The sequence below is a fragment of the Phragmites australis genome, chromosome 16 (assembly GCF_958298935.1).
Source record: "Phragmites australis chromosome 16, lpPhrAust1.1, whole genome shotgun sequence".
NCBI lineage: Eukaryota > Viridiplantae > Streptophyta > Magnoliopsida > Poales > Poaceae > Phragmites > Phragmites australis.
The window spans coordinates 5,920,185-5,946,797 of record NC_084936.1 but is presented as its reverse complement, the minus strand read 5'-3'; the positions used below and the strand labels follow the sequence as shown (position 1 = coordinate 5,946,797).

The window sequence follows — 26,613 nt, the reverse complement described above, 5'->3', positions numbered from 1 at the left end:
CAAGCCTTCTTGACGGCCTTCAGGCCTGGGCAAGTTTGTAGTTTATGTTTATTTAGTTTGGAGATAGAACAACGGATGGAGAACTGGAGATACAGGCTCTAAGCCGAAGGAGATCGACAAGGTGGTGTAGGTTGGTAGGACTCTATTGTAGATAGAAACTTGTTTGTCTTTTTGAACGAAAAGATAGAATAAAATTGCTTGCTTGTGATTTGAAACATCAATTTTGCTGATCTGTAAGCCGTTTGCTGTCCCTATAAATATAAAGACCACAAACCTCGGTTGAGAGCACGCAGAAGCCAAGGGAACCTCGCTCGATCTCTTCTCAAACCAATCTAGCTAGCTTGTTGGCAATTTCGACGATCATGAAGGTTCTCTTCGCCGGCTGCTTGCTCTTCCTGCTCTTGAATGGTATCTTTCTTATATTGTTGCACGTGTTCACTAGCTAGATTATAATCCGTACTGTTCGTGGAGTTATAATATCAATCTATCCCGCTCATATTATTGTTTTGCATGCAGTTGCTCATGTGGAGTGCCGAGTCGCTCCTGTGGAGTCCCGGCGCCACGACGATGACAGCTCCCCCGACCGGTTGTACAAGCTGTTCATATTCGGAGACTCCATTGCCGACGACGGCAACGTCCCGAACCCAGGCTTGAACCGGGGTTCTCGTGCTTGGTACTACCCCTACGGCATGTCGGACGACGACCACGACAATAGTCCAACTGGTCGCTTTTCCAACAACATGGTCCAATCTGATTTTCTCGGTACGTAAGCTAGCTGCCATCGATCTGCTGTCATGAACGATACTATACTATATAAATCTTAATATGTGTATTAGTAGATGGTCAATTTGCTGGCATGCATGTGCATATATATCTAATTCGTGATGACGTCGCTGCTTGGTCGTTTGCAGCCAAGATTCTGGGGCACGACGAGTCTCCTCCGCCGTACGCGGCGCACAAGGCACGGCGGGGGAAGAAGAGCAACCGCATCAACTCGTCCGGCATGAACTTCGCCAACGCCAGCTCCGGTGCCGTGTACCTGGTGCCGACGCTCGGCGCGCAGATCGACCAATTCAGTAGTCTCGTCTCGGACGGCGTCATCACAGAACGGGACCTCGACGAGTCGGTCGCGCTCGTTGCCTACTCCGGCCGTGACTATGGACGCATCAGCAACTCGGCCACCGATGACTACGTGAGTAGTACACATGCACGCGTATATATGCTTCTGATCGATGATTAATTTTGCTGCTTGGTCGTGTATATCTGCAGATCGCTCGCTTCGCCGACGACGTGACGGAGGAGATTGCAGGAATCGTGAAGCAGCTACAGGAGCTCGGTGTGCCCAAGGTGCTGGTGAACTCGGTACCCCCGCTCGGCTGCACGCCGTGGATGTCCAGGTTCACCAACTACGACCATTGCGATAAGCGCGGCAACATGATCTCGGACGCACACAACACGGCTCTCCTAGATAAGCTAGGCAAAGAGAAAAACGTTATGCTGCTCGATGTGAACACCATGTTCACCGAGCTTGTCAGCCCCAAACCAGGTATGAATGAAACTTCAACAAATTATACATATTGCATTATATTCATCTCGGGCGGCCGGCCGGCTTCCCGGCTTAACTATATGATATTTGACGAATCGCATGCGTGCATGCAGGGTCGACGTTGTCGAAGCAGTTCAAGTACATGTACCAGCCGTGCTGCGAGAGCATCGACGCAAGCGGCTACTGCGGACAATATGATGGCAACCGCCCGCTGTTCCGGCTGTGCCGCAACCCGGACGAGTATTTCTACTGGGACTACATCCACCCGACGCATGCAGGCTGGAAGGCTGTCATGCAGCTGCTCCAAGGGCCCATCATGGCTTTCCTCGGCATCTCAAACCTCAACCACTTTTAAAGTTATTAAAACTAGCTAGTATTTGCATTGCATGCATGGAAGACGTATAGTTTGTTAATTAGGCTTTTAGATCGAGTCTGTTCTACCTTGCTTGATATGGATAGATTAATCCTTCCATGCTTGGGTAGGGGTTTTTTTTTTTTTTGCCGGAAGATATTCACTCTCGATGTGAGAGTGTGAGGTTGGCCTTCAACGGCCGTTAGATTTTCAGACATATTAATTTCATGAGTGAACATAATCTATATCTACTTCGGCTGGTCATCTGTTATCTAATATAATATACGTTGATTTATTTATTTCATTCGTTCTGCATACGTCCTTTGTATGAGCTAGTCTCCTTGTTAGCTCTGGGAACTAGTGTACTCCGATCCAACGCTCATCCAATACCAACTTTTGAATCTTTGGCGAAAGTATGGTGTAAGCCTCTACAGTATACTTCTCTGACCTCAACACTCAACTGGTCATTAAGGAAAAATGAAACAATGTATATACGCTCAATTCAATACTGGTTGGCAACATGCTTCTAGACAAGCCAACATTAAGAGATATTCAGATTGGCCGAAAGGGCAAGACCAGATAAGGCAGGCAAAAACACTAGTAGCGGATCTAGAGAGTTTTTATTGGGTGTAGCGCATATGCAGAGTTGATCTCTATGGATGCTCCGCCATTGGCAGGCAGCATGGTCAATCATTCTTATTAGTGGAGACTGGCGCGCCACGAGCAAATAACGGTGCCAGTAGAAAGGAGGGGTTGAGTGTGGTAATAATCAGTATGGTAACGTAGGTATTGATTATGTAGTGAGAAGGTAGCTGGTTGGAGCAATATTGTATGGTATCTAGTTGTAAAAGTATGGTATTGCGAATCATGAATTTTGTAGGGTGGACTAAGATATATCATAGAGGGAGGATGATGTGTTCAAAAGTACAACAAAGTGCTTATTTACAGTACGGTGGAATTATAAAGTTTGGGATGCAGATTAGGGGACTAAACACGCATAGAATAATACATAGATTTTACATGTATGCGGTAGTAATTGGATTCGGCGATAATATGATGAAGTTATCATCCTTGGTTTGTTGAACCAAATGGGCAAACACCATGGTCATGGAAGATCGCTGATGCTGTTTGAAGGCATCTGCCAACTTCTTCCATGGCTGACTCCATATGTTTGACAAGAGATAATACGTATGGCTGTGAAGTTACCTCAGAATTGCAGAACCTCTTGCAAAATACATTAGTCTTGAATAGATCAGAAGTTACTGTAAGCTCGTTCATAGGTAACGCAAAAAGATTTCAACGACCGGTCATCTCGGTAGTTTCGTATGTTGATGCCTTGAAGATAGGACGCCAATCGAGTATTGCACGTCTGTTAACACGTGAGGCTCGAGTCTATGTGACAATGGGTGTACAGTAAATCAGAGAATCCGTATCCTTCAAGATATACTTTACCGTGATATAGATGATCGCCCACCGCGAAGTTCAAGATACATATACCGTGTGCCAGGCTTAGGACAGCGGTAAGCCGGTACACCTGGTCCCATGGGGGATAGATGATCGCGATTTACGGCATGGCCAGGCCCGTATGCGGACGCGACGCATCCACTTGCACCACGCACTGCTGTCAGTGTATTTTGGCATGGGAAATTGAGCTGCAATCATCATCTGATTAAGCATAAACTTTGGGGAGAGAGTGATTACGGTCATGTCAAGGAGATCTGCATATATAGGTATATTTTTTGTGTGTGATCATATATATAATGTAAGCTGAAAAGCAGTAAATGTAAATGGTTGACGAAAGGCATGTAAAGGGGTAGGTAAAACATAGAAAGGAAGAAAACTAACCTGTGTTCTGTGGGTCAACAGAGTTAGCGTTTGTAATTGAATATGCATAAAGATCAGAATATGCTTGGCGAAACTGCTTTATCTTTGCAAAGGAGGCATGAGATGAATTCCGCAGAGATTGTATCAGGTGTTTAATATGTGAAAGCATAATGTTGATTACCAACCGCTAGTAAGAAAGATACATCCTGAGAAGGTGCAGGGTTCTCACTGTTTACTAAAGGTGGGAAGTATATGTTCTGAATTTGTGTGTATATATATATTGCTTGGTTAGCCTACTATTTATTACCGAGTGTTTGTTTTTTCGTCTGGTGGATAATGGTGGAATGCTAAAGGAGAACAGAGGCTACGTTAGAAGGTAGGAAAGCAGTAAATAGAGCAATCGTATTAACGATAATAGATGTTGGTATAGTGGCACATTAAATATGTAGTGGCGTTCGGCGATAAAAGGGAGGATCGTATGTTTTTAGATGGCAAGATACAGGAGGTGAAGAGAGGGGATTGGTTGAGCGAACTTATGTGTTAGTAAGCAGTGGTAAAGAACGTTAGAAGTAACAGACAAATACGGGAGTATGCCGTGCAAAAAAGAGTGTATAATTAAAGAAAGAAGTGTATACTATAGTGGTAGGGAAAAATCTGAGAAGTAGCAGTTGGAAATCCAATGTGGGATTTGGCTGAAAGGTGAAGGCGGTATTCTATCAGTATCATGGTTGTCTTAGCACTATGATAAAAAGTAAGTGGCATGACTGGCTAATCTTCTTGGTTGAAGGTAATAAAATGAAACGTATTGCAGTAATCTAAGAACGTACAGCAAAAGCACTTATAGTAGGTTGACCAGGTATTTACAACTGTTATTGTTGAAAAGGGGGTGAGTGTGCTTAGAGGACGAGATGCATCACACAGGCAGGAGGTGCTATAGTGGAGGGGTAATGTCTACGACGATTATATGTACAGAGGTTCATCGGCAGCAGGTTTGAGGCTAGAGTCATATTCACATCAAAATAAAAGTGTAGGCTATTAAGTTTTCTGCCACAACCAGGAAGGAACCAAGGTAGATTCCTGTGTTGTGAAGTCTTGAGCTATCCATATTGGTACAAAAAAATCCAGAGGCAGGGTTTGTCAATCTGGAATAATAACAAAGAATCAGTAAGAAAGAAGAGCAGGTATTAGAAGAGTAGAAGTAATAGAAGTAGTAAAGGTAGGATTAATAGCAGCAGTGAAGGTGTTGAAAGCAAGAGGACCTAGAGGTAGCTATTTCTTTGAGGAAGCTTGGGAACCTCTGTTAAGTTGAGGGATCACCGTGGGGAACATCAGAATGAGCAGCAGCATGGGAACGAAGTGTGGATCTTAAGATAAAGAAAGTAAGGACTGAATGGTCAAGATGTAAAATAACAGGTTTAAATAGTTTATAATATAAACTGTGAGGGTAGTAATTATTGAGAGTTTTGGAGAGAACTGACCTAGTGGTAGGGTGTAAATGGGTTTCCAGACTATCAGCATCAGGGAGAATGTGTTTGGATGTATCCTACAGTAAAACGCAGGTTATTTTGAAAGGGAAATAATGACATTTAGATATTTGGATAGCCAGTAAGTAAACTATCATAAGTATAATTAGGCTGGTAGTGGCTGGGTCTGTACACATTTGCTGAAAACAAAAGATATTTAGACGTAGATGTCAAGGGAATGAAGGAACTGAGTGAAGTATAATTAACCTGACCACTTGTATCTGTATGCAAGGGTAAACGCCTACGTACATCTCTGTTTTCTTTGGCATCAATAGGGTGATCAGTAGATCTTGGGACATGGAAAAACAGAACGATGGTAAAGTGTAGAGTAAGCGAGTAGGTATTCCAAAGAGTAGAATATGCTTAATGTACTTACGGAGGAGGTTGCTTGTTTTTCAGGGTGGCAACATTTGGGGAGGTTGCTGGTGGTGGAGTATGCTTGATGTTGTGCTAGAGAAAGCAAAGCAAATATTAGTAGAAGGCACATGATAAGATACAAAAATAGGAGGTAACCAGGTGAATAGAAAAGATTAAGGATTTAGGGATTTAAGTACCTCAGATAATTCAGAAATCTCATCCTGCAGATTTTTGTGTGATTCTGAAAAATCAGATGAGCATCCAATTGCTAAAACTGATTTTTGTTTGTCATGAAGGGATAAACTGGTGGACCTCCTGATTGTTGGAACGGTAGTTTGCCGACCGTATGCACAATTAATGTGTTTCACTTCGTATGATCGCTGGGGTTTCTCGAAACATTTCCTGGTGACGTTCACTGTGAACTGGTATTTTTGCGAAACCAGCGAGGCTATTTCGCTTGGAATTGTGTCAATGGAGCGACAAGATCTGAGTAATACCTTCACGTCTTTATGAACAAGGCAACGGCCCATGTCACCAAAGAGGACAAATTCTGCTTCATCTGTGCCATCAGTTCCTATTAAGCATATCTTATATCTGTAGTAAAGATATGGTATGAGTGAATGCATGTGTACACTATATTATTCAAATATGGTATGCAAAATTGGTAGAAGGTGTACATCTGTATAGTAAGGAAGCATTACTTGAATTTAGACCCTGTGCAGTTGCAATGTGGACATTTGTATCCAGTCCCGTCAGGAAGCGCAGTTTTGCTGCAACGATTGCATGATGCAAAAAACTAGGATATAGATGGATCGATCCGGGAAATAGTAATGGTGCACCGGAAGCCTTGAGGCTGCAATAAAAGATATGGTAATGAATCGTGTTGTAGTACATGTTGGATAAGGCACTGAATGATCAATTGAAGGTAAAACTGGTAGTATACTTAACTGGGAAGTCGTATGGACTGATACTAAACATCTCTTCCAAGGTTTTCTGTTCTGGTTCAGTAGCTGGCAGCTGGGGAATAGCAAGCTGCTGATCTATTGCGGCACATTGCACAGGCTGGAAACTACCGTGGAGGCTATTGGTGTGTAGAGGAGGAATGAAGTAATTAATTGAGGAGAACGTAGTTGCATAAAAGAATAAATAGCAGAATATGGAATAGTATGAAATAAAAGAGGTATGAGTATGGTAGGTAAACAATACTTTGCTAGGACAGTGTGAGCTTCAGGGACATTAGGATTTATGTACCACCGGCAAGTTGTATTACCACTTAGCAAATGTTCGCCTATAATGGGAAATCACATACATGGTATTAAGTTTTTTGTAAAAAAGGGTATGATAATGGGATATGAAGACAGAACAATGGAAAGTTGTTAAGGGGTAGACCTCTGTAAGATTTCATAAGAACTCCAATAAAGATAGCCACAACTGGTTCTTTTTGGTCAATTGTGTATATTTCATCAGCATTAAATTCATAAGCTCTCTGTCCCCAAAGATACAGTTTAATCTCATAGTTGCTAAAATCAAACGGGATAAATCAGAACTGAAGAACTTTAGAGGACTATTAAAAATTTGGTTTGAACAGTAGGAGAAGATAGCTGTGATGGAGAAACGAATGCAGATTATAGTTTACCTGTTGTCTCTCAATGTGATAGCCCTTTGGGTTGTGGGTCTGCTTTGATTAGCTAGCTGGACTGTGGTTGTATCAGCAACCTCAGTGATTAAACCAATAACATCTGCAAGATAAAAGGAAGGATTGAGGAGAATAGCAGCGGAATGTTGGGTAATTAGCGGTGTAGGAAGCAAGTGATAAATAGATACTGAAATAGGTATGTACCAATAAAGTGCCTGGTCTCCCCAACAAGCGTAGGCAAATCAGAGAATCGCGTTAGACTATAGGTGTATAGTGGAATGGTAGATTGGTGGCCACTGTTCTCTTCAATCAAGGTATGACAGGTAATTTCGATCATAAATTGTGAGTCAACGGGTTTGTAAGAGGGTTTTGATTTGAGCACCCTGAATCCCTTTAGGGTGTATACCTTCCCTTCAGCGAGCAAAGCTTTCTTGTCTTTGATATTGTCCGAGGCAATTTCAGCATACATAGTAGTCCCCTAAAACAGGTGAAAGATACATAATTAGAATAGCAAATAGGGAGCAACGAATGGTAAACGGAGTATACATCTGTAATAACAAAGCAGGTTAAGTGTGTACTACCTCAGCATCCAAGAGCACAAGGTCAATATGTCGTACATCACCATCATCAGATCCTCCACGATATTCCCACATGCTTGAGACTCGGGTACAGACAACCCAGTGTCTACTCCGGGGGTGTATATCTTTGAGCATAGAGGTTGACATATGTTCTTGGATATACAAAGGTAAAACTAAATAGGTAGCATAGGATGATCAGCACCATGCGCTGCCATAGGGAATCAAGAGAACCAAGGAGATGGAAAAATAGAAACAGGATAATAAAGAGTTTTTTTTTGCCCCCTTTCTGGAGAAGAGTGTGGGAAAATAGCCAATAGGTACAGAATTGAAGAATTTGTCAATATGAAAAATCTGAATTACGCAAAAAGAGAGTATACATGTAGGGACCTAGGTTAATGGAGGGGTACAATATTGAAAAGCGAAAGGTAAATGTATATGCATCATAGATGAAGGGGTAGATGAAGGGGTAAAAAGGATTATGGACATACTGGAAGTACATACAGCGTATAATAAAGGGAAGGAAACTACTGCAAAGATGTGTAGACTATGTTCTTAGTTTTGGAGCCACAGGAACCATCTTCATTTTCAATTAGAATTGTAAGGCCTTTTCTTGACGTCACTCGAGAGACGGCTACATATAGTTGGCCATGCGTAAATACGGGGCTCTTTAGGTAGGCACCAACATTATCTAGCGATTGGCCTTGGCTCTTATTTATAGTCATAGCATAACACACTTTAATAGGGAACTGACGGCGCTGCAATGTAAATGGCATTTTGTTTTTTTTTGTGATGACAGCACTATCCTAGGAATATAAACAGTCTGGCATGTATTTGTCCCTGTGATAATAACCGCTTCAATCACTAAGTCACCAAGGTTTGTAATTATGAGTCGTGTTCCATTGCACAACCCTTCTGTTTGGCTAAGATTACGTAATAACATAATAGGTACATTTTTTTTTAAGAACAAGACGATGCTGTGGGAAATTAGCTAGTTTAAGCGAGTTGAGGAACTCGACAGGATATAGTAAATCTGCATCTCCGAATGTGTCTGTCGATTTACAGATTGTATCACAACTTAAGTATTCCTTTTCATCGCCTGGTACGAGCATTAACACAAACAAATTTACTTCATCTGCAATTTCATTTGTTGGGGTTAATACAGCACGTCTACATAAATACGATGGATCAGCAAAGTTTGATTTGAAATTTGGGTAGACAGAAGAAACAATCGAAGCAATTCGATCATGATCAGTATGGATAAATAAATCAGGTGGTATATCTATCCAGACTGGTTCAGTATCAGCACCGTGTGTATCAGTACGTAGTTTTCCCTCACCAAGGTCATGCACCCATTTGCTAAACTGAGCGATCTCAGACTGAGCATCATGACTAAGATCAGGAGAGAATAATCTCATATTAGTCTGAAGTGTGAGTACTTTTACATGGTGCCATAATGGAGAATTAGTAATCGAAGCATTTACTATTTCAGCTCTAGTGCCACCTTCTATGAGAGGAAGGATCTGTCTTAAATCACCACTGAGCACGACAACTTTACCACTGAAGACAATGTTGGTTGCGTCAGGGGTGTCAACAGATATGATGTCTCAAAACATTTTCTATGTGTCATAAGAGCTTCATCCCAGATTACTAACGATGTCTTAGTAATTAAATCAGCTAGCATGGTGCCTCGTTTGATATCTCAAACTGTAGTAGAGTCAATACTAAGTGGGATTTTAAAACAGGAATGTGCAGTTCGACCACCTGGTAAAAGAAGAGCAGCTACACCAGAGGATGCAACAGTGAGGACTATCCTTGCTTGTGCTCTTAAAGATGTAACAATTGCATTCCATAGAAAAGTTTTACCAGTGCCACCAAAACCAGAAACAAAGAAAAACCCAGGTTTGTCATTAGAGACACATGTAACAATCTCTGTGAAAGCCCGTAGTTTTTCAGGGTTTAAACGGTTATACAATGATGTAGCTTCTATCTCCAGTTCAGGCAGATTGTAAGACATTTCATCATCTATCAATCTGTTTGAACAAAACGCTGAATTGTGGTCGGTTTTAGCAGGAAGGTTGAAATCTTCTATATTTGAACCACGTCTACTAAATAATAGAGAGATCTCATCAGGCACCATGTCTTTTAATTCATTTAAAGGAAGAACGAAATTCTGATTACGCACAACTTGGCTCATACGACGCTGGATATCGTCTCCCAAGTAGACCCATATGTTTTCAAAAAAAGAATATTCATCTTTGATATCACAAAATAGAAGCATAGTGACAAAAAGCTGTCTAAGCTGGCTGGAGTAACCCCATGTAGAAGCCTCGTTAAAAGCAGCAAGCCATTCAGAATCGTCGCCTAGAAGACCACGGGCAGCACACGCTTCCTTGAAAGTTCTATAAACTATTTTGTTGTAGGTCCTCAGATCTTCGTAGCTCTTTTCTCCTCTCACAATCATTAGCAACATTCGTAGGAAATAACATTCACCAGCACTTGGGTGCACAAAGTATAGTTGGCCTATCTTATAACCATGGAGCCTTTCACGCCACATTCTATCTGTGTCATCCCATGTAAATTTAGCGGGGAATTCACAGTAAGTCATGGTATGGCCTTGTGGGTATCTCTGATTAGCAATGAACCACTCAGTCAGCATGGTTTGCTTAAATCGGTCGTTTCCAATAATGTTAGACAAGTTGTCTGTTTCTCTATAGGTGACATAGTTCTCGTTAGGTAAATGGACAGGCAGTCTCTCTACAGGTGGAACATGCGCATGTATATCATAGCCAAAAATGCGCCAACACGCATCCTGCTCACAAATATACCGACAATCTAAATACTCTTTGACCTCATCGATAGTTTTTGTTGTGGGATTGAACAGTGCGTCTTCATTTCTGACCTGTTTTCCTTCATGTAGATATTATAGAAAATTGTTCAGTAATTATGGATTGATCAGCAAACCTCTAACTTCACTACTTACAAAGGATGGGTTTAAGGGAAGCTGATAGGATAGTGGCTAGGAGGAAGGTAATCAAAAAAGAAAGAAGACGAGGAGGGCCGGTTCTAACCTTTCGGAGACGTTGGGGTGAGACATAACTTGATACCATATATTAACACATATTTTATTTTTACCACAAAGTTAACGTTGCGTGTATCATGAGCACAAAAAAACTACATATAATTCTTTAAGCATATGACCTTTAGAAAATAAAAAACTATTCTAGAGTCGAATCAACTAAAAGAAAATGTTACAAATCATCGTGACCATGTAGAATACCCTAATATCTTTCTATGAACCCTCTGTCAACTAATCGAGGTCTTTAGCCAAAAGAAATCAAATTTAAAGTTATAATAAAGGTTTTGATGTCTAATTTCTAGTACCCATGTTACTTTGCAATGGTATTTAACAGTGAAGCAAAGAAGGAAAAATCAAGAAAAACATATCATGCATAAAATGCTTGTATGCGGAGTTTTGAAGCAAATTTGTTGCAAATTGGTGGAATTAGAGGCAGGTTGATCCTTTGTCGTGACAGAGAAGAGCAGTCCTTTTTTGTTTTTGATGTGGGCAAAGATCTACCTTGGAGACCATGAGAAACCTTGCTCCGTGAGAAGAAGAGCTATGCTCCGATGCGACACTACCGGTGGAATAAGAGGAAGGAACATGAATTAATGTGACTTAGGCTCCTATAATCCAAATTAATGATGTGGACTAATGGTCTAAACTTCCAAAATTACAGAGTTGGGCTTAGTATGCGTACATGGGCTTGAGGCCATGGCTTTCGGGGGGTGGGGGGCAGAGCGATCGCTCCTGCTGCCCTGCCCCAGGGTCGGGTCTAAAGACGAGTTCTTCTTTCTTTTATCACTTAGGAGCTGTGAGAGATAAAAGTTTCATGCACAGTTTTGCATGAGAGCGATCAAGTATCCAAATTCTAAGAAAATATCATTATTGATGGTCGAAGACCATATATATTGATAGATGGAACTTTTTTTTAAGTACAAACGCACGCGCACACACGCTACCCTACAAATGGCACCTGCATCACCTAAAACCCGACTGCGGGCACGTGAGGCGCTGCCACAACGTCCACCACTGAGCATGCGCTTGGCCGCGCGAGCAGGGGCTTGAACCCCTGCCGGTAACGCTCACACCTGGAGCTGTTACCGTCGAGCAGACCGCTCATTCGCATTGATAGATGGAACTTGCATTTATTTGTTGAATATACAGGTGAACTGAGAATGCCATAGCTATACTTGAGTAAAACACTAGTAAAAGCCGATATGCGACGAAGACTTCCTTGAAATCTTTGGTGGGAAAGCAAGTGTTGAATAAGCCAGGCTAGTAACCAAATATTTATTAGCAGGGTTAAACAGAAAAAATGCAACAAGGTATGTAAGCACCAGGTAACCCTCCACGACGTAGGAGCCCGACATAGAAGGTCAGCAGGCCAGCAAAATTTTGGGCGCCCAACATTTGTGTATGAAAGTGACCGCGCGGGTGTTGACAGTTCACGATCGACTTCTTATTGGAACGCCACGACTTGTAAGCTGGGAATCCAGCAGAGCTACATGTGCTTTCAATATAAGCATTACCAAAAAGACCTGACAAATCTACACATGTCAATCGTGATGAGGACAGGGACGGTGGTCTGGTCGCAGCGGTCGGCCAGGACGAGGTCGCCGGAGCATTCAAGTCCTGGGGCTGGCTTCTGCTTCTCTAGTCGTGACGGGGCTCGCCGCCGGCGCGGCCACCCCTACTACGGGTATAATAGTATCAAATGCGCTTCCATTTCCTTAATCCCTTTGTGTATCGCCACAGTGGCATATGCAATTTCACAGGAAGATTGAACATGCCACTGGTTCGTTGGCGCCCAGAAACCTTTTAGCCTGTCAAGGATATGGAAAGCCCCAGCTGAGCCCAAGGTGATTTTCTTTGCGCGGACTGCAATGCACCAGCGCATCCTCACGGCTTAGCCGCCGTCGCCTCCAGCCCTCGACGCTGGCACACCGCACCGCCTGGAGCCCTCGACGTCGCGTCGCCTGGAGCGCACCACATGACGCTCGACTTTCCACGGCTCGACGCAGCGCCGCCTGACGCAGCGCGCCATCGCCGCCCAACGCCCGACGCAGCGCCGCCCGCCGACGGTTCGTGAAATCCAATTAATTTTGGTTCTGATTACTGCGAAAATGTTTAATTTTTCCTTAATTTTGGCGCTCCGATTGCGTACCATTGAGCTCTGCATTTCATGGTGAAGCCGAGTGTACGCTACCGGCAATAGCGTAGAACATGGCCGCACTAATGCATGTTGAAACAGACAAGTTCATTCGCTTGTTCTGAATTACTGATTTGTGCACGTAAAACAGAGATATGCAGCACATACATGTGTTCCTTGTGTTGATGTGGAGATGATGGGATTGATGTTGTGGTGAGCTAAATTGCATCAAGTATATTGTTATTGAAAATTGCACAGCTTGTAGTGTGTTAGTTTGAAGCACAGGTGCTGTGTTTTTCCTGAACACAAGGTGTTCGGTGAAAACCTTATTAGCTCCTCTGGAGCAAACAAAGCAGCTAGTCAACTGATGTAGTTCAGAACTATTGCTCTTTAAACTAATTAATGAGGATGGGATATGGCAACAATTAATTAGAAAAAAACATTTGGTAACGAAACTATTGCTCAATTGGATAAAAAATCTGGTGACTCACAATTCTGGTCAGGATTAATGAGTGTCAAGGATCTATTCCTGAGCTTTGGGAATTTTCGATTAGGTAATGGTACTCAAATAAGATTTCGGAAAAATAGGTGGTTAGGAACAACCACTTTGCAAGAGCAGTACTCAACTTTGTATAATATTGCACATAAGAAACATGATATTGTAATGAAAGTTCTAAGTTATGATCCTCCTAATATATCTTTTCATAGAATTTTGGTGGGGATAAGCTTGAGACATGGCAAGATCTTTTAGCTAAGATTGCGGAGGTTGATCTAAATGAGGAGCGAGTCGGATCTTTTTAGATGGGTTTTACATCAAAGTGGTCAGCTCTCAGTACAATCTAGGTACAGAGCGGTGCTAGATAGCAACACAATAGACAATAACCGATACCTATGGAGTCTGAAAGTTCCTTTAAAGATAAAAAAATTGTGGTACTTACACAAAGATATAATACTAACAAAAGACAATTTAATAAGAAGAAATTTGCAGGGAATGAAAAGTGTTGTTTTTTAGTTCAAATGAGACTATTCAACATCTTTTATTCTATTGTAATATGGCCAAATTTATTTGGAGGATAGCTCACATCACCTACGTCATACTACTCTCGACTAGCGTATCTCACATGTTTGTTTCATGACTAAATAATTTTAGTATGATGGTAAGAAAATAAATTTTGGTGGGAGCCGTAGTTATCTGTTGGGCAATCTGGCTTAGCCGGAATGACACGCTTTTTGACAAGGTCAATACATCCTCTCCTATGCAGGTTATTTACAGAGCAATATACTGGATTTGTTCCTAGGTATTACTTCAAAGGAAGGAGGACTAGGAAACTATGAGGTCAGGATATCATCAGTTGGAGATCACATCGATGTATATCTTTGTAAAGTTCGGATGGAGGTTTAGCAATAGATTAAGTGTTTAAAATGAACATGTTTTTATTGTTAAAGGTTTTTTTCCTAGGGCTTTTGTTGCCTTTGTGATAGACGGAGTCTGTCTTTTTGTTTTGTTTTTTTTAATAATGATCGGCCGAATTCATGTTGTCACAAAGAGGTCGTGATATTTTCATTAACTTAATAAAATAACAATCCTTTTATTATAAAATGCAAAAAATACAGTAAATAGAGCAGCATCCAAGTCTAGCATAAGGAACAATCTCATGGGAAGAGGTCAACGCTGTCATGGACAACCCATCCCAAAGCCCGTCCGCCTCGACACTGATGGTGTCGGCTAAGCTCGGCCACGCTTGTGAATCTTCAAAGGCAGCCCCTTCTACTGCCTCCACAGGCATGGTGAGTACATGGTGAATTAACATGTTGATTATGCATCATATCGACATCATGCTAACCTGCAATGTTTTAAAGACAGCAGGACTTACATCGTGTGTTGTTTCTGTAGGTCAGTGGGGGATGAGGAGAAAGATAATAGCTTTGACATAAACAATGTTTTATCCGAAAGCAGATGTTGACATAATTTTTGCTCAATTTCTCGATGCGGTTATTGTCGAGGAGCGTCTCGATCGCTGAATGGTAAGCCGTTCACGCGCGCGAACACGAGGCCTTCGTAGTAGAGCGCAGGCACGGTTCCTGCCAAGGTGCGCCTCGCCAAAAAGGGCGTACAGGCTCGTTGATCTGGGGATCAGCCTGTGCTGTCCGACCAATTTTTATGTGCAAAAAATTATTATGTACAAAGCCCCTGCAAACGTACCAGTTGCGCGTCACACGTGAACCGCTAGATTTCGATCCTAGGGACATAACGCTAGTGGAGCGCACGAAGAACCCGGAGCTAGCTATACTTTAAATAATCTCCAACGTGTAGACTTCCTGGAAATTTTGGTGGGAAAGCAAGTGTTGAAATTCAAAGCAAGCGTTGAATAAGCCAGGTAAGTAACCATATATTTATTAGCAGGGTTAAACAAAAAAAAATGCAACAAAGCATGTAAGCACCAGGTAATCATCTGTGTCATAGGAACACCGTGACTGCCTTTCTCCACTCAACAAAAACCCTCCTTCCTTGAGCGTAATCATGCCTAACCAAAAAGTTTAGGCCCTAATCAACACTTGTTCCAACCCTCACAAGAGAGCTCGAGAGGTAGAAAGGGAGAAACTCAGAAAAGCCATGGCGACAGGAGCGATGATTTACAATCATGCATGGGCCGGACCGAAAAAAGCCCGGTTAATTTCGGACCTAAAATTTGGGCTAGCAAAATATGGGCCACAGACGGGCCAGGCCTGTGGTGTCCGACCATGCAAAAAGTAAAAGTAATGCTTTGGGCCGGGCTCGCGCTAGGCCCAGGTTACTTCTGATGACCAACTGCTGCCCAAGCCCAGCCGAAAGCAGCCAACATTTGAGTTTGGAAGTGACCGCGCGGGTGTTTGACAGTTGACGATCGACTTCTTAGGCCATGGACAACGCTCATACGCGGAAGGGCCCTTGCGGACTGGAGTCGTGCCACGGTAGAGGTCAGCCCAATGATCGCGGGCGCTTGCGGACGGAGTCGTAGCTCGGTCGACGTTCCGAGCAGTTCGCGTGCTGGAGTCGACGCTCGATGGCGATTGCGCTCGACAGTTGGACTTTGACCGTGAGTAGTATATAACTCCCATACGATTGTCTTATACGTATACGAATTTATAGAGTTTTCTTATTCTCAGAGCATATAATTTTATCGGGTAAAGGAGCCTCTGAATGTATAGAAATTGCCATAGGTTATAGGATATCTTTAAACAAGAAAATCTATTTTTAAACTTAAGAATGATATAATCATACTTGAAAAAGAGTCTGGAGACTATATATATATATATATATATAGGAAAACTAGTATGTACTCCTGGGTGTATGTACTTTCACCTCTCATATACCACTTTTACACATGTGTTATACTTCTTTATCACTTTAAATATACTTCATTAGTAATTATAAGATACTACAATACAAATCCCGCGAAAATTTTTATGAAATCCCATGATTTTTATCTTAATTTGCGTATATACTTCTTTTATGTATAAAAAAGAGTATATAGCAAAAATGAAAGGCTAACATTGAATTTTTTTTCATACAACTCATATTGGAGTATCTTAGAATTAGTATTAGAGTATACTAAAAATGATAAAAGAGTATAAAGTGTTTGTTTAGGTGGTATATTGCATATGGGAGTACATACTCCTAAGAGTATAGAATAGGTGTCCTATATATATATATATATATATATATATATATATATATAAATGTATTTATATATATCCAGCTATATAATAATATATTCTATAGCCGGCCAGACCTTTATTCCCCCCCCCCCTCGTCAGTCCGGCTCCTTCAACCATCTCTCAGACCTGCTCATTCTTCCCAACCGGCTTGAAATGTTGGCTGCTGATTTCTCGTGATTCTTCCAGATACTTTCCCAAATTTTCTCTCCTGCCTTCTATCCCCACCCTGGAATATCGGATTCGGGAGTCTTCGGCGGTTGTGTTCTTGAGTTCGTGTTTCCTTTCCTCTTCTCGCCGCATCTGACTGCATACATGCCCATTTCCGATTTCTTTGCCGGATAGAAGGATGCCTCGCTTATTTTTTCTCGGAGCATGAAGGGTCGAAGTCGCAAGACCCCATCCCCCTGGATTTATCGGATCTGAGAGCCCAAGTCCCCATCTTCGGTGGCAGAGATCCGGTTCCTGAGAGAAGGTTTCTCTGATTTCGCAAATTTTGTTATTTCTGCTTGCTAGATGTTTCTCTGATTTCGCAAATTTTGTTAGTTCTGCTTGCTTCTCTGATTTTGTAGTTTGATCTGTTCTGAAAATCGGTGTTTGAGATGCTGATTTCATTTTCGTGTCTTTGAAAAACAATTGTGTGCAGGAGATGAAGGTAGGAAAGGGGAATAAGATGTTGTGTGGGCTTGTGTAGTTCCAGGAGCTGCCGGTTTATTTCTGGAAATTTATTCTCATCCACAACAGCTGCGAGTGACACCTCCCTCAGGTCTTGATCTCTGCAATTCATTTTCTGAAAATTGGTGTTGAGGAGCTGATTTCATTTTTGTGTCTTTGATAAACAATTGTGTGCAGGAGATGAAGCTAGGAAATGGGAAGGAGATGCTGTGTGGGCTTGTCTAGTTCCAGGAGCTGCCGGTTTATTTCTTGAATTTTATTCTCAGCCACAACAGCTTCGAGTGACACCCCCCTCAGGTCTTCATCTCTGCAATTCATGCTTGTAGTTCACATTTCAGAAGAAGTGGAAAGATGTCTTCCCCTGTTAGGATGTTTAAAATATTGTTCATGCTTGTAGTTCACATTTCAGAAGAGGTGGAAAGATGTCTTCCCCTGTTATGATGTTTAAAATATTGTTCAGCTAACCATTCTTGTAATCCTCATTTTGAAAGTAATATTAGTTTTTTTCTTTAGTCTTCACATCTCTGTTTTTTCTTTGTCAGCAATTGTTGTCGAATTGTTTCATATTCCTTTGATGATCTCATTACTTCATATGTGCAATTTCAGTGGTTACCATCTCTCTGTATGTCCTTTGCTGTCCATACCATTGTTTGTGTCGTCACTTGCTATTCGGCCCTTCTTCAATACAACGTATTGCTTCCAAATTCCTTTTGGAATTGCTCATAAAAATATGACAGACAGATTTTGAGCCACTGAGACATTTGTTATTTTTTGCAAAGGAAAATAATATTGGCAAATGTCCCCTGAGATAGCTTCCTTAGGAGAATAGCTGTCCCATTGCCTGGGATCCTTGAAGTAATACTTCTGAAATGATCATATAATTTCTTAACATCTTTATACCAAAAAAGTAACCCTATCTGTTGAAATGTGAGGAATTTGGCCTGGGATACCATTGTTTTTGTCGTCACTTGCCATTCGGTCCTTCTTCAATACAACTTATTGCTTCCCAATTCGTTTTGGAATTGCTCATAAAAATATGAATCAAAGAATATGTCTTAATAATGTCTAAATATGCTATGTGATTCATAAGAAGGCCATTATTGCATTCATAGAGGGTTTGCTATTTTCTGTAGACAGAAAAGTTCATTGAAATTTAGGTGCATGTTTCTCTGTGATTATATGTTTGGAGAAATTTGGAAGGAAAGAGAAGACGTCTGTTGCTTTTTGTATGCTAGGAATCTTGTCCTTGTACTTGTATCCATTTTTTGTTGTTTTCTAAGTTTTTCTTACCTTCGCTATTTAGTTGCATGGACAAATCATAGATGTCACTAATATTGAAGCAAAACTTTGGATTCACATTTACTAAGATAATTTTTGTTTCCTTTTTACCAGATGGGTTCTCCCCGACAGTTGAAAGGGAGGGTCAAGTCTTTCTCGGTAGAGACCACTCAAGAGGCATGGCGATTCGACGTGACCTCAATCACAGGTGTTGCACCTACAACGGTGCCTGTCCAAGGCAATGAACAGCCACATATGGATTGTAGACCAGCGCCACGCAAATCTGGTACAGGTACTTCCGTGCCTGTAGATGTTCCGAATAAAAGGGGTCATGTTTCTGCCACGTCTTCAGCCCCTATGGACAGCGATGATGATGATTTCGTTCCTGCAAAGAAGCACCAAGCTTGTAGTACTAGTGCTGACAAGCTTCAAAAAAAACTTGTTGCTGATGCTGCTGCTTCTTCCAAGGTGTGTGACCATAAAAGCTGTTGTCTTTAAACTTAAATATGACTTATATTTTTGTGGTATTCTAAACGCTTTACCTACATATTGCTGCATTGTCCAATAAATAATCTGGTGTATAATGTTTACAAGATGCCCGCACTAATATAACATTTATTTCACATCCTCATGGTTTGTCGCAACACTTAATCATGCATCCTGTTTGTTTGCATATCCACAGCCTCCCCGCCACAGTGTTAATATTCCACGCCACCCTGCTGTTCGATGTGAGCTAGCCATCTTCAACCAATTTACCGAGCACCTCACAATGTCTCAACGTCGCAAGATTTCTGAGATGGGTTTTGGGGGACTCTTGCAAATTTCTGCAGATCGGTTGGAGACTAGTGCCCTTCTAGTATTTTTGATGGATAACTTGAATCCAGATTCAATGGTTATTGATATTGGACATGAGAATGGCCTGCAAATTAATCAAATTGTCGTCAACAAGGTTCTTGGTATACCATATGGAGATAAAGATCCACCTAGCTCAACGGAGGAGGAAAATGAACGCGCTTTGGCTGAGTTCAAAAAAACTGTCCTTGTTGAACCAAACCGTGATGTGACACGCAAGCATCTGCTGGACCTTATCAGAAAACTTGTCCTTGATGATGACCTGGCCGTAAGGATTTTTTTTTTGGTTGCTTTCAACAAGTTGTTGTTCCCAGGCTTTGGCAACAACATAAGGGCACGTGATGCCTTCATGACAAAGCACATGTATGTTTTCCGAGATATTAACTGGTGCAAGGCGGTTATTGATGATCTGCGTCAAGTTGCGTTAATATGGCGCAGTGAGAAGCACAAAACTATTCCTGGCTGTGCACTTCTATTGCAAGTGAGTATCGAGTCACTCCCATATAAGATTTTGTTCTTTATTGAACCAACAATTTAATTAACTAATTGTGTTTTTCCTTTAAAATTAGATATTCTATTTGGACAACCTGCGTTGCAATTGTAGTATTCAACACAAACTTCTTCCCCGGGCTAGGTTCTTTGATAATTGTACTATGCAAAATATAATTATTGAGGACAAGAGGAAGGACAAGGCCGGGAAGGAGACTTACGGGAAACTACCGGTAAAATGGATAATACTGTTCCAGTTAATGTGTTTCTTACAATACAACTTAAAATTTAACTGTTTCTCATGTACTTTGATGGATTGCTTTGCAGCTAAAGAACATTGCAAGTACGTGCTACCATTTCTTTGAACTGGATTCTAATGAATCACCTGAAGAAGCACGTTCTACCTCGTCAAATACATTCCCCTCCATCATAGGAGAGCTTGGTGGACTGGTATATCAGATAGCCAGCACCTCATCAAGGAATAATGCATTTGAAGGAATGAAAGTATTCGATGCCAAAGCACGCCAGGCCATCGAGTCGGTCCAAAAGGGTTCTAAAATGTTAGTGGAGGCACACAGTGAATTCATCAGTACCATCCGGAGTATATTGCAATCAGAAGTTGTTGAAAAGAGAATGGAAGGTAACAATTCTTGTGTGTTCAGTCCTACCCGTAATGCCTTTGGCAAGAAACTGTTTAGTAGTTATATTGAGGATTCTTATATTTTGCTATTATGATTCTCCTTCTGTGCGAACAGATAACCAGCACCCGACCACTCCCTCCATTGACATAACTATGTCAAATGTGGCCTCACATCATAATCGTTGTTGCGAATCCTCTGCTATGCAAACAGATCAGCCGCACTCTGCTGCTCCCTCAAATGAGATCAGTAGGTCACATGATCATCTTTTTCATTTTTACATTTCCGTTACAAGACATTGATCTTCCCTTTACGTGCAAGGTGACGAACCACAGAAATTACACAGTCACCAAGGTGACGCTTCTGCCTTCCCGGAGGAGTTGCAGTCACATCTTCCCTTACAAACTGCCCACGATGGAACCCCTCGTCGAATGGCTCCAGATTGCTTTAGTTTTGCACCTGATATTGATGCGGTCATAAGAGAACTCAGTCAAGCAGAAAAGATGCAACATGCTGCGTCGGTAGCCACTAACCACGATCATGGTCAGCTCTCAAAGAACGGTGATGAGGTGTGCTCTTTTATATGTTGTTTCATCCAATGAATCAACAGAAGTTGCCAGCTGAATTAGAGGCACTTAGGCTTCATGAGTCATCTATGATGATGGGATCAAGGCAGCTGAAGGTTTAAATGTGCTTACCGACGCCAAAATATCTTATGGGTTGGGTGGTAATCTTTTGTGCTGGGTCTAGGATGACCATGGTTCCACTTTGGTTATTCACTTTAAGTGCATTGGATTTTCCTGCAACCATTGGATGGATTACTAGAGCGCATATAATGGCTAACACAGCAGAATGACAAATATTTCACCTTTCTTGTTGCTGGGCATTTTTCTACAATTTTTCCTACTGTCAATTTTATAAAACTCCTTATTCTGTATGGCCACTAGTTAAGCTTTATTGTGTAATAGAAGAAAATGTGAGCTGCTACAATTTTTTTCATCATAGTGCGTCTCATGATCTGAACTGTACAAACTAATTTATCAGTGCACGTTCATTCTGCTGCACTTGGGCTTCACAGAACTTGTAATGAGGATAACCTGTACTTATCAGGAAACAGTTGATGCTTCCCTCCTTGTGATTTTGTTTATTCAACTTTCCTCCATTTCAGTTGTTAGTTTGCAATATTTCCTTCTTACAATATTTATGTATATCTTCACTACTTAAATATAGCCTGAAATGCTAACCGATCTAGTGCATTTGTGTACTCACACGAAGCATGGTGCAGCAGAATTATGTATATCTTCCCTATGCCCCTGTAGTCACAACTCTGCAGTACTACAAAGCGAATCTATAATTATTCCCATATTAGTCTGGAATCATTGCAATGCTTGTTATTTCTCAGAGGTATCCATGAAATTGCATTTGTGTAATCACTCGATCATGGTGAACACACGATTTTGAAAGCTGCTCATTGATCAAAAGTGTTCGGCTTACAGTCCGGTGCACAGTCCCTGTACATTTCATCTAGCACAAGTTTTTTGTTGCTGCAAGACTCATGGGATACAGATAGATAATTTCATCAAAGTGAATCATCCAGATATGCCAACGACTCAGGACAATTTTATTCAACATGCTGTTTGTATATAACGCTAGACAAAGTTCGCTAATGAGCAATAAAAAACCAGTGCAAATTTATTTACACTCGTCATATGGCTCGCAAATCCACTGCTTTTCACCATGTTATTGACACTTTCGCTTCTCTGTGTCGATGTCATCCGTCCACAATAGTGATTTGTGAAATAAGCTGGCACCCACAACGTCCTCTGATTCCATAGTCCCTCAATCGCTACATTCTCACGTATGCCATGCTCATCAATCACCTCAATCCAGGCAGCCTCAAACTCTGAAGGTGTTAGTGGATGGTTAATCACAGTATGAAGCTTATCTTTCAATTCAGAATGGGCCTTGTACAATTTCCGTAACTCCTCCTTGTATTTTTTTAGCATGTGCCAACGGCATAGCCGGTGCACAGTCTTCGGAAAAACCTTTGGTATAGCTGCTGCCATAGAGCTATCCTGATCTGTACATGAAATAATTCTTCGTTACTACAATCATATGAAGCACAAATTTATTGCAGTATTTGGTAAATTGTAATATGCACAACAACTCACCGGTAAGGATGCATTTTAGCTCTGGACCAGCTGACATGCAATCCTTGAACGCCTTGAACAACCACTCGAAGGTGTCAGTTTTCTCGTTCTGCAATAGTGCTTGTCCGAAAATAACATTTTGTAGTTGGTGATTCGAGCCAACAAACATTGCAAGCGGCATGCAGTAGATATTAGTCCGATACGTGGTGTCAAAAGTTACCACGTCTCCAAAATCCATGTATTCTGCACGTTGGCTTGCATGACTCCAAAAGATATTCTTTATCACACGATCTTCATCCAATTGAACCTCATAGTAAAAATAAGGATTTTGAGACTTCATCTCTCTAAAGGCCTTTACAAACGCCTTGCATCCTATCCTCTTTGAGGTTTTCTCTTTTTTCCTTTCCTCACCTGGTTTGTAGAAATTGCATTTACCTTGCCTGTTGCACGAAAACTCACCAACCATTTTCTTAGTTTTTGTTATGCGAACATCAAACCCGGCCTGTCTAGCGTAGTAGCAGTAGAACTCATAAGCTTCTTCACGGCTCTCGAAACGTTGCTCTTCGTTTGGCACTATTGCAATTGCAAGCGAGGGGTCCTGTCAATAACATTACATTAATTCGACGCATACACATGTACTGTACATAAATAATTGACCACTTGATCGACATACTTACATGATAATACAATTGATCAGGATCAGGTGTAATCATGGCTGCAGGAGATATTGCTTGGGGAGGTGTACCGATTGTCTGTCCATGCAGCAGCTCATTAGACAATTCATGTCCTACCGGTGTGTTATCCATGTTTTTCGGATTCGTATCTGCAAGACATATGAATAGTCGTAATAAAGTATTCATGTTTCTACACACCGCATCTACTATTGAATGCTTCATTGAACTAATTTTTTTGATATTTCTAAACGAATACCATAGGACACAGGAAAATTGATGCTACCAAACATATATGCTCTTCCCAAATGTAATCTCAAAAAGGTATACTAGTTTGCATACCCCAGATCAAATCGTCGTATTTTTCTTGCCTGTTTGTTCCTGCGCAGCGTTCGTCCGTCGCCTGCAACTTCCGTTGCAGAACCCGATCTCTGGAACGTTGGTAATCCGTCCTTCGTCCGACGCCGGCTGCGCTTAGATTTGTCGTTCGTCCGTCGCCGGCTATGCGGTCCACCTCACGGCGCCTGAGCGATCCTCTTCACGCCGCTTTGATCAACCGCCGCCACGAGGCCACGGCGATGGAACGCATCCGGAAAGCCGAATAATTTCTACGGAACCAGATAACCTCAAATCATGGGCTGCCGGATCTCCGCAACACACGCAATAATTAGTTGTTGACGTGGCCCGACTGGATACAAAATACAAAAGTTGTAGCTAGCTGCAAATTATACCTGCTATATATATATATATATATATATATATATATATATATATATATATATATATATATATCGCGATCTACGTCAATATCTCTCCAAATCACGCACAACAAGCCCTCCACTAGTTTTAGATTTTATCTAGATTAGCTACAACCCTCTTATATTTTATCTCAAAGATCAATACAAGAACGCACGATATAGGATTATTGCTCTCCTCTACTCTATATATGCATATATATACACACACGTACCCTTAGAGCAGCCACAGCGTGAGCCTGAAAACTGAAAACGGTGCTCGAAGGAACATTCCCTCCAGGCACTGGTGCCTTCACACTGCAGCAGCTGGTGCTTGCTAAAAAAATTGAAGCATCGGCGCATGTTCAAGAGCTGATGCTAGATGAATAGAATAATATTTTCTCACACGAATCACAGGAAAGGTAGGAGCGGTAGTTGACGAGCTGCTGCTTTTTTACCTCTGTCCGGGCCCACCATTTGTTTTGGCACTGATGCTGTGCGCTGTGAGCCGAAGGATGATTGGAGCACCGGGCTAACGTGGCGGAAAGAGAAATTTTCAGGCACCATCTACGTAGGCTGCTCTTAGTGGTCCGAAACGCCGCGACTTGTAGGCTGGGAATCCAGCAGAGCTACTTGTGCGGTGTTCCTTTTTTCTAATTTTTGGGTGAATTGATTCTTGGATGAAACACGGTACTAGGGACCGCGTGTGTCGGCGCTCGTAGGCCAACAGCATCAACGTCAGCCGATGGTGCGGACTCCCAAGGTCGGGTCACTTCGCTCTGACCCAGTGACATGAGAAGAGTCAAGAGTTTGGATTCGACAATGATTCAGCGAGACCAAATCAAGAAGGCAAACATTTGTCTTTCGATGCCGGATTCTAGATGGCAGTCGACAATCGTAACGAACCCAAGTGTTGTCTCCTTCACAAGAGTTTCGTGCGGTCTTTTTTTCTTTTTTTTCTTTTTCTTTTTTTTATATTCATTCTTCATTGCCGTCGGAAATGTACTCCAGCTTGCACCTTTTTCTGCGAGAAGGAGAAAGGTTGATATATTCAATCAGTACCAGTGATTTTAATTTATTATTAAAGTTTTATAGTCAGTTTCTTATCGTATGAGATACGTATTGAGATAATAATAGACTTCGAATTATTATTTCATTTTTGAGTTTCTGTTAGGTATTGCAGTGTCATTTTAAAATTACTATTTTTTTATTCGGATGGAGAAGCTAGTTAGAACCATACAATAGTCTATGAAAAAATCTCTTATTTGCTATAAGAAGATAAGATGATTTTCTATTCGCCATCCTACAAAATGAACTTACTGATTTACTATTGATTCTGATTTTCATTCATTTCTCGTCATTGTCGTCCATTTGATTCACAAAAAAATAAATATAAAAATAATAAGGTGATTGAACTGTAGTGGATACTTCCTTTAAGAGAAAATGCATTTTTTTTATAGATTAAATGGATGATAGTGTTGAGGAAAGAATGAAAACTAGAAGCAGTGATAAATAAGAAAGTTTAGTTCGTGAAATGATAAATAAGAAATCACCTTATTTTTTGATAATAAATAAGAAATTTTCTTATAGTCTTTAGATGTGGTAACAGCAAAATCTTATTGAAACTAGTAAATATTCCCGAAACAAATTATATTCCACGACACAACACAACTCAGGAACCACAAACATACCTTAAGTACCCATGAACTTGTCAACAAGAGGAGATGGGCGGAAACGGATTCGATAACACAAGAAGTACCTGGTCCGATCTTGCATTGGACCCGGTTTTCTTCCAGCATGTCGTCATTTGGAGCCTCAGATAATTTGCCAGCAGTTCACACATCCAACTGTTCAGGCAAGCAAGCAAGTACGAGGAAGCTTGCGCAAGATGCCCAGCCCTTGGATATGTCAACCAAACGACAGGTAACTTCAACAATCGATTCCCAGCCGTGCGGCCGTTCTAGCCAAACGAACGGCCGTGTTTCCTCCAACCCGTTTTTGCACGGAAGAATCGACTATATAAGAACCAGAGAATGTTCTATTCGCTTCAGCACGAGCAAAGGAGATTCCCAGCTCAACGCCGCCACGAGCCCGCCTCCTATCCTCTTCCCGACTCCAACCTATAAATCTTCGAGACAGGAGAATCCAAGTGTGAGATCTCGCACCAGAATGTGATCTTGTTTGCTTTCTAGTTCTTTCGCTACAGGTCATTCTTTTTCAGTTTTGATTATGTTCCCTTGCTGCTTTTATAACCAATTGCTTTCTTGGTTCTTGTCTTAAGTTTTTTTCTTCTTCTTTTATAAAGTTTTTTTTAAGATCTCTTATTTTATAATGCCAGGCCTCTCTTTGTTCTATATTATATCTTGCTCTCTCTTGTTGCTGATCCAAATAACAGAGACGGCGC

The 26,613-nt window shown here is 41.4% G+C and overlaps 3 protein-coding genes and 1 long non-coding RNA gene across 5 annotated transcripts; 3 read left to right on the top strand and 1 right to left on the bottom strand.

Moving 5' to 3' along the window:
* The first annotated feature begins 362 nt into the window (after positions 1 to 362).
* Positions 363 to 1,901, top strand: LOC133895010 (GDSL esterase/lipase At5g03600-like). Its single transcript, XM_062335229.1, has 5 exons — positions 363 to 408; positions 517 to 762; positions 912 to 1,192; positions 1,270 to 1,546; positions 1,660 to 1,901. The coding sequence occupies exons 1-5, from the start codon at positions 363 to 365 to the stop codon at positions 1,899 to 1,901; spliced, it is 1,092 nt and encodes a 363-aa protein (XP_062191213.1).
* A 14,961-nt stretch (positions 1,902 to 16,862) lies between these two features.
* LOC133896513 (uncharacterized) lies at positions 16,863 to 18,997 on the top strand. Of its 2 annotated transcripts, XR_009905772.1 has the most exons (4): positions 16,863 to 17,197; positions 17,369 to 17,488; positions 17,575 to 17,694; positions 18,790 to 18,997. It is a non-coding gene; the product is annotated as an uncharacterized LOC133896513 (long non-coding RNA). The 2 variants fall into 2 exon arrangements; XR_009905771.1 differs by having other exon boundaries at positions 16,863 to 17,488.
* Positions 18,998 to 19,258: 261 nt separating this feature from the next.
* LOC133895009 (uncharacterized) lies at positions 19,259 to 21,342 on the top strand. The gene is made up of 6 exons (XM_062335228.1): positions 19,259 to 20,008; positions 20,097 to 20,249; positions 20,344 to 20,656; positions 20,772 to 20,903; positions 20,976 to 21,223; positions 21,265 to 21,342. Exons 1-6 carry the CDS (start codon positions 19,445 to 19,447, stop codon positions 21,340 to 21,342), a joined length of 1,488 nt encoding a protein of 495 aa, XP_062191212.1. The 5' UTR covers positions 19,259 to 19,444.
* Positions 21,343 to 22,303: 961 nt separating this feature from the next.
* LOC133895008 (protein FAR1-RELATED SEQUENCE 5-like) lies at positions 22,304 to 23,966 on the bottom strand. The gene is made up of 4 exons (XM_062335227.1): positions 23,818 to 23,966; positions 23,482 to 23,627; positions 22,826 to 23,402; positions 22,304 to 22,734 (listed from the first exon to the last, which is right to left on the bottom strand). The coding sequence occupies exons 2-4, from the start codon at positions 23,608 to 23,610 to the stop codon at positions 22,304 to 22,306; spliced, it is 1,137 nt and encodes a 378-aa protein (XP_062191211.1). The 5' UTR covers positions 23,611 to 23,627; positions 23,818 to 23,966.
* Positions 23,967 to 26,613: the final 2,647 nt, after the last annotated feature.

What these genes read in the sequence shown, in the direction of transcription:
- LOC133895010 (XM_062335229.1), top strand. Translation starts at nt 363, where the DNA reads ATGAAGGTTCTCTTCGCCGGCTGCTTGCTCTTCCTGCTCTTGAATG. An exon ending in GCTCTTCCTGCTCTTGAATG is followed by an intron (nt 409 to 516) that starts GTATCTTTCTTA and finishes TTTTGCATGCAG; the next exon opens with TTGCTCATGTGGAGTGCCGA. An exon ending in GCTTGTCAGCCCCAAACCAG is followed by an intron (nt 1,547 to 1,659) that starts GTATGAATGAAA and finishes GCGTGCATGCAG; the next exon opens with GGTCGACGTTGTCGAAGCAG.
- LOC133895009 (XM_062335228.1), top strand. Translation starts at nt 19,445, where the DNA reads ATGTCTCAACGTCGCAAGATTTCTGAGATGGGTTTTGGGGGACTCTTG. An exon ending in TGTTGAAAAGAGAATGGAAG is followed by an intron (nt 20,657 to 20,771) that starts GTAACAATTCTT and finishes CTGTGCGAACAG; the next exon opens with ATAACCAGCACCCGACCACT. An exon ending in TGCTCCCTCAAATGAGATCA is followed by an intron (nt 20,904 to 20,975) that starts GTAGGTCACATG and finishes TTTACGTGCAAG; the next exon opens with GTGACGAACCACAGAAATTA.
- LOC133895008 (XM_062335227.1), bottom strand. Translation starts at nt 23,610, where the DNA reads ATGGATAACACACCGGTAGGACATGAATTGTCTAATGAGCTGCTGCAT. An exon ending in CTGATCAATTGTATTATCAT is followed by an intron (nt 23,403 to 23,481) that starts GTAAGTATGTCG and finishes TGTTATTGACAG; the next exon opens with GACCCCTCGCTTGCAATTGC. An exon ending in GCTAAAATGCATCCTTACCG is followed by an intron (nt 22,735 to 22,825) that starts GTGAGTTGTTGT and finishes TTTCATGTACAG; the next exon opens with ATCAGGATAGCTCTATGGCA.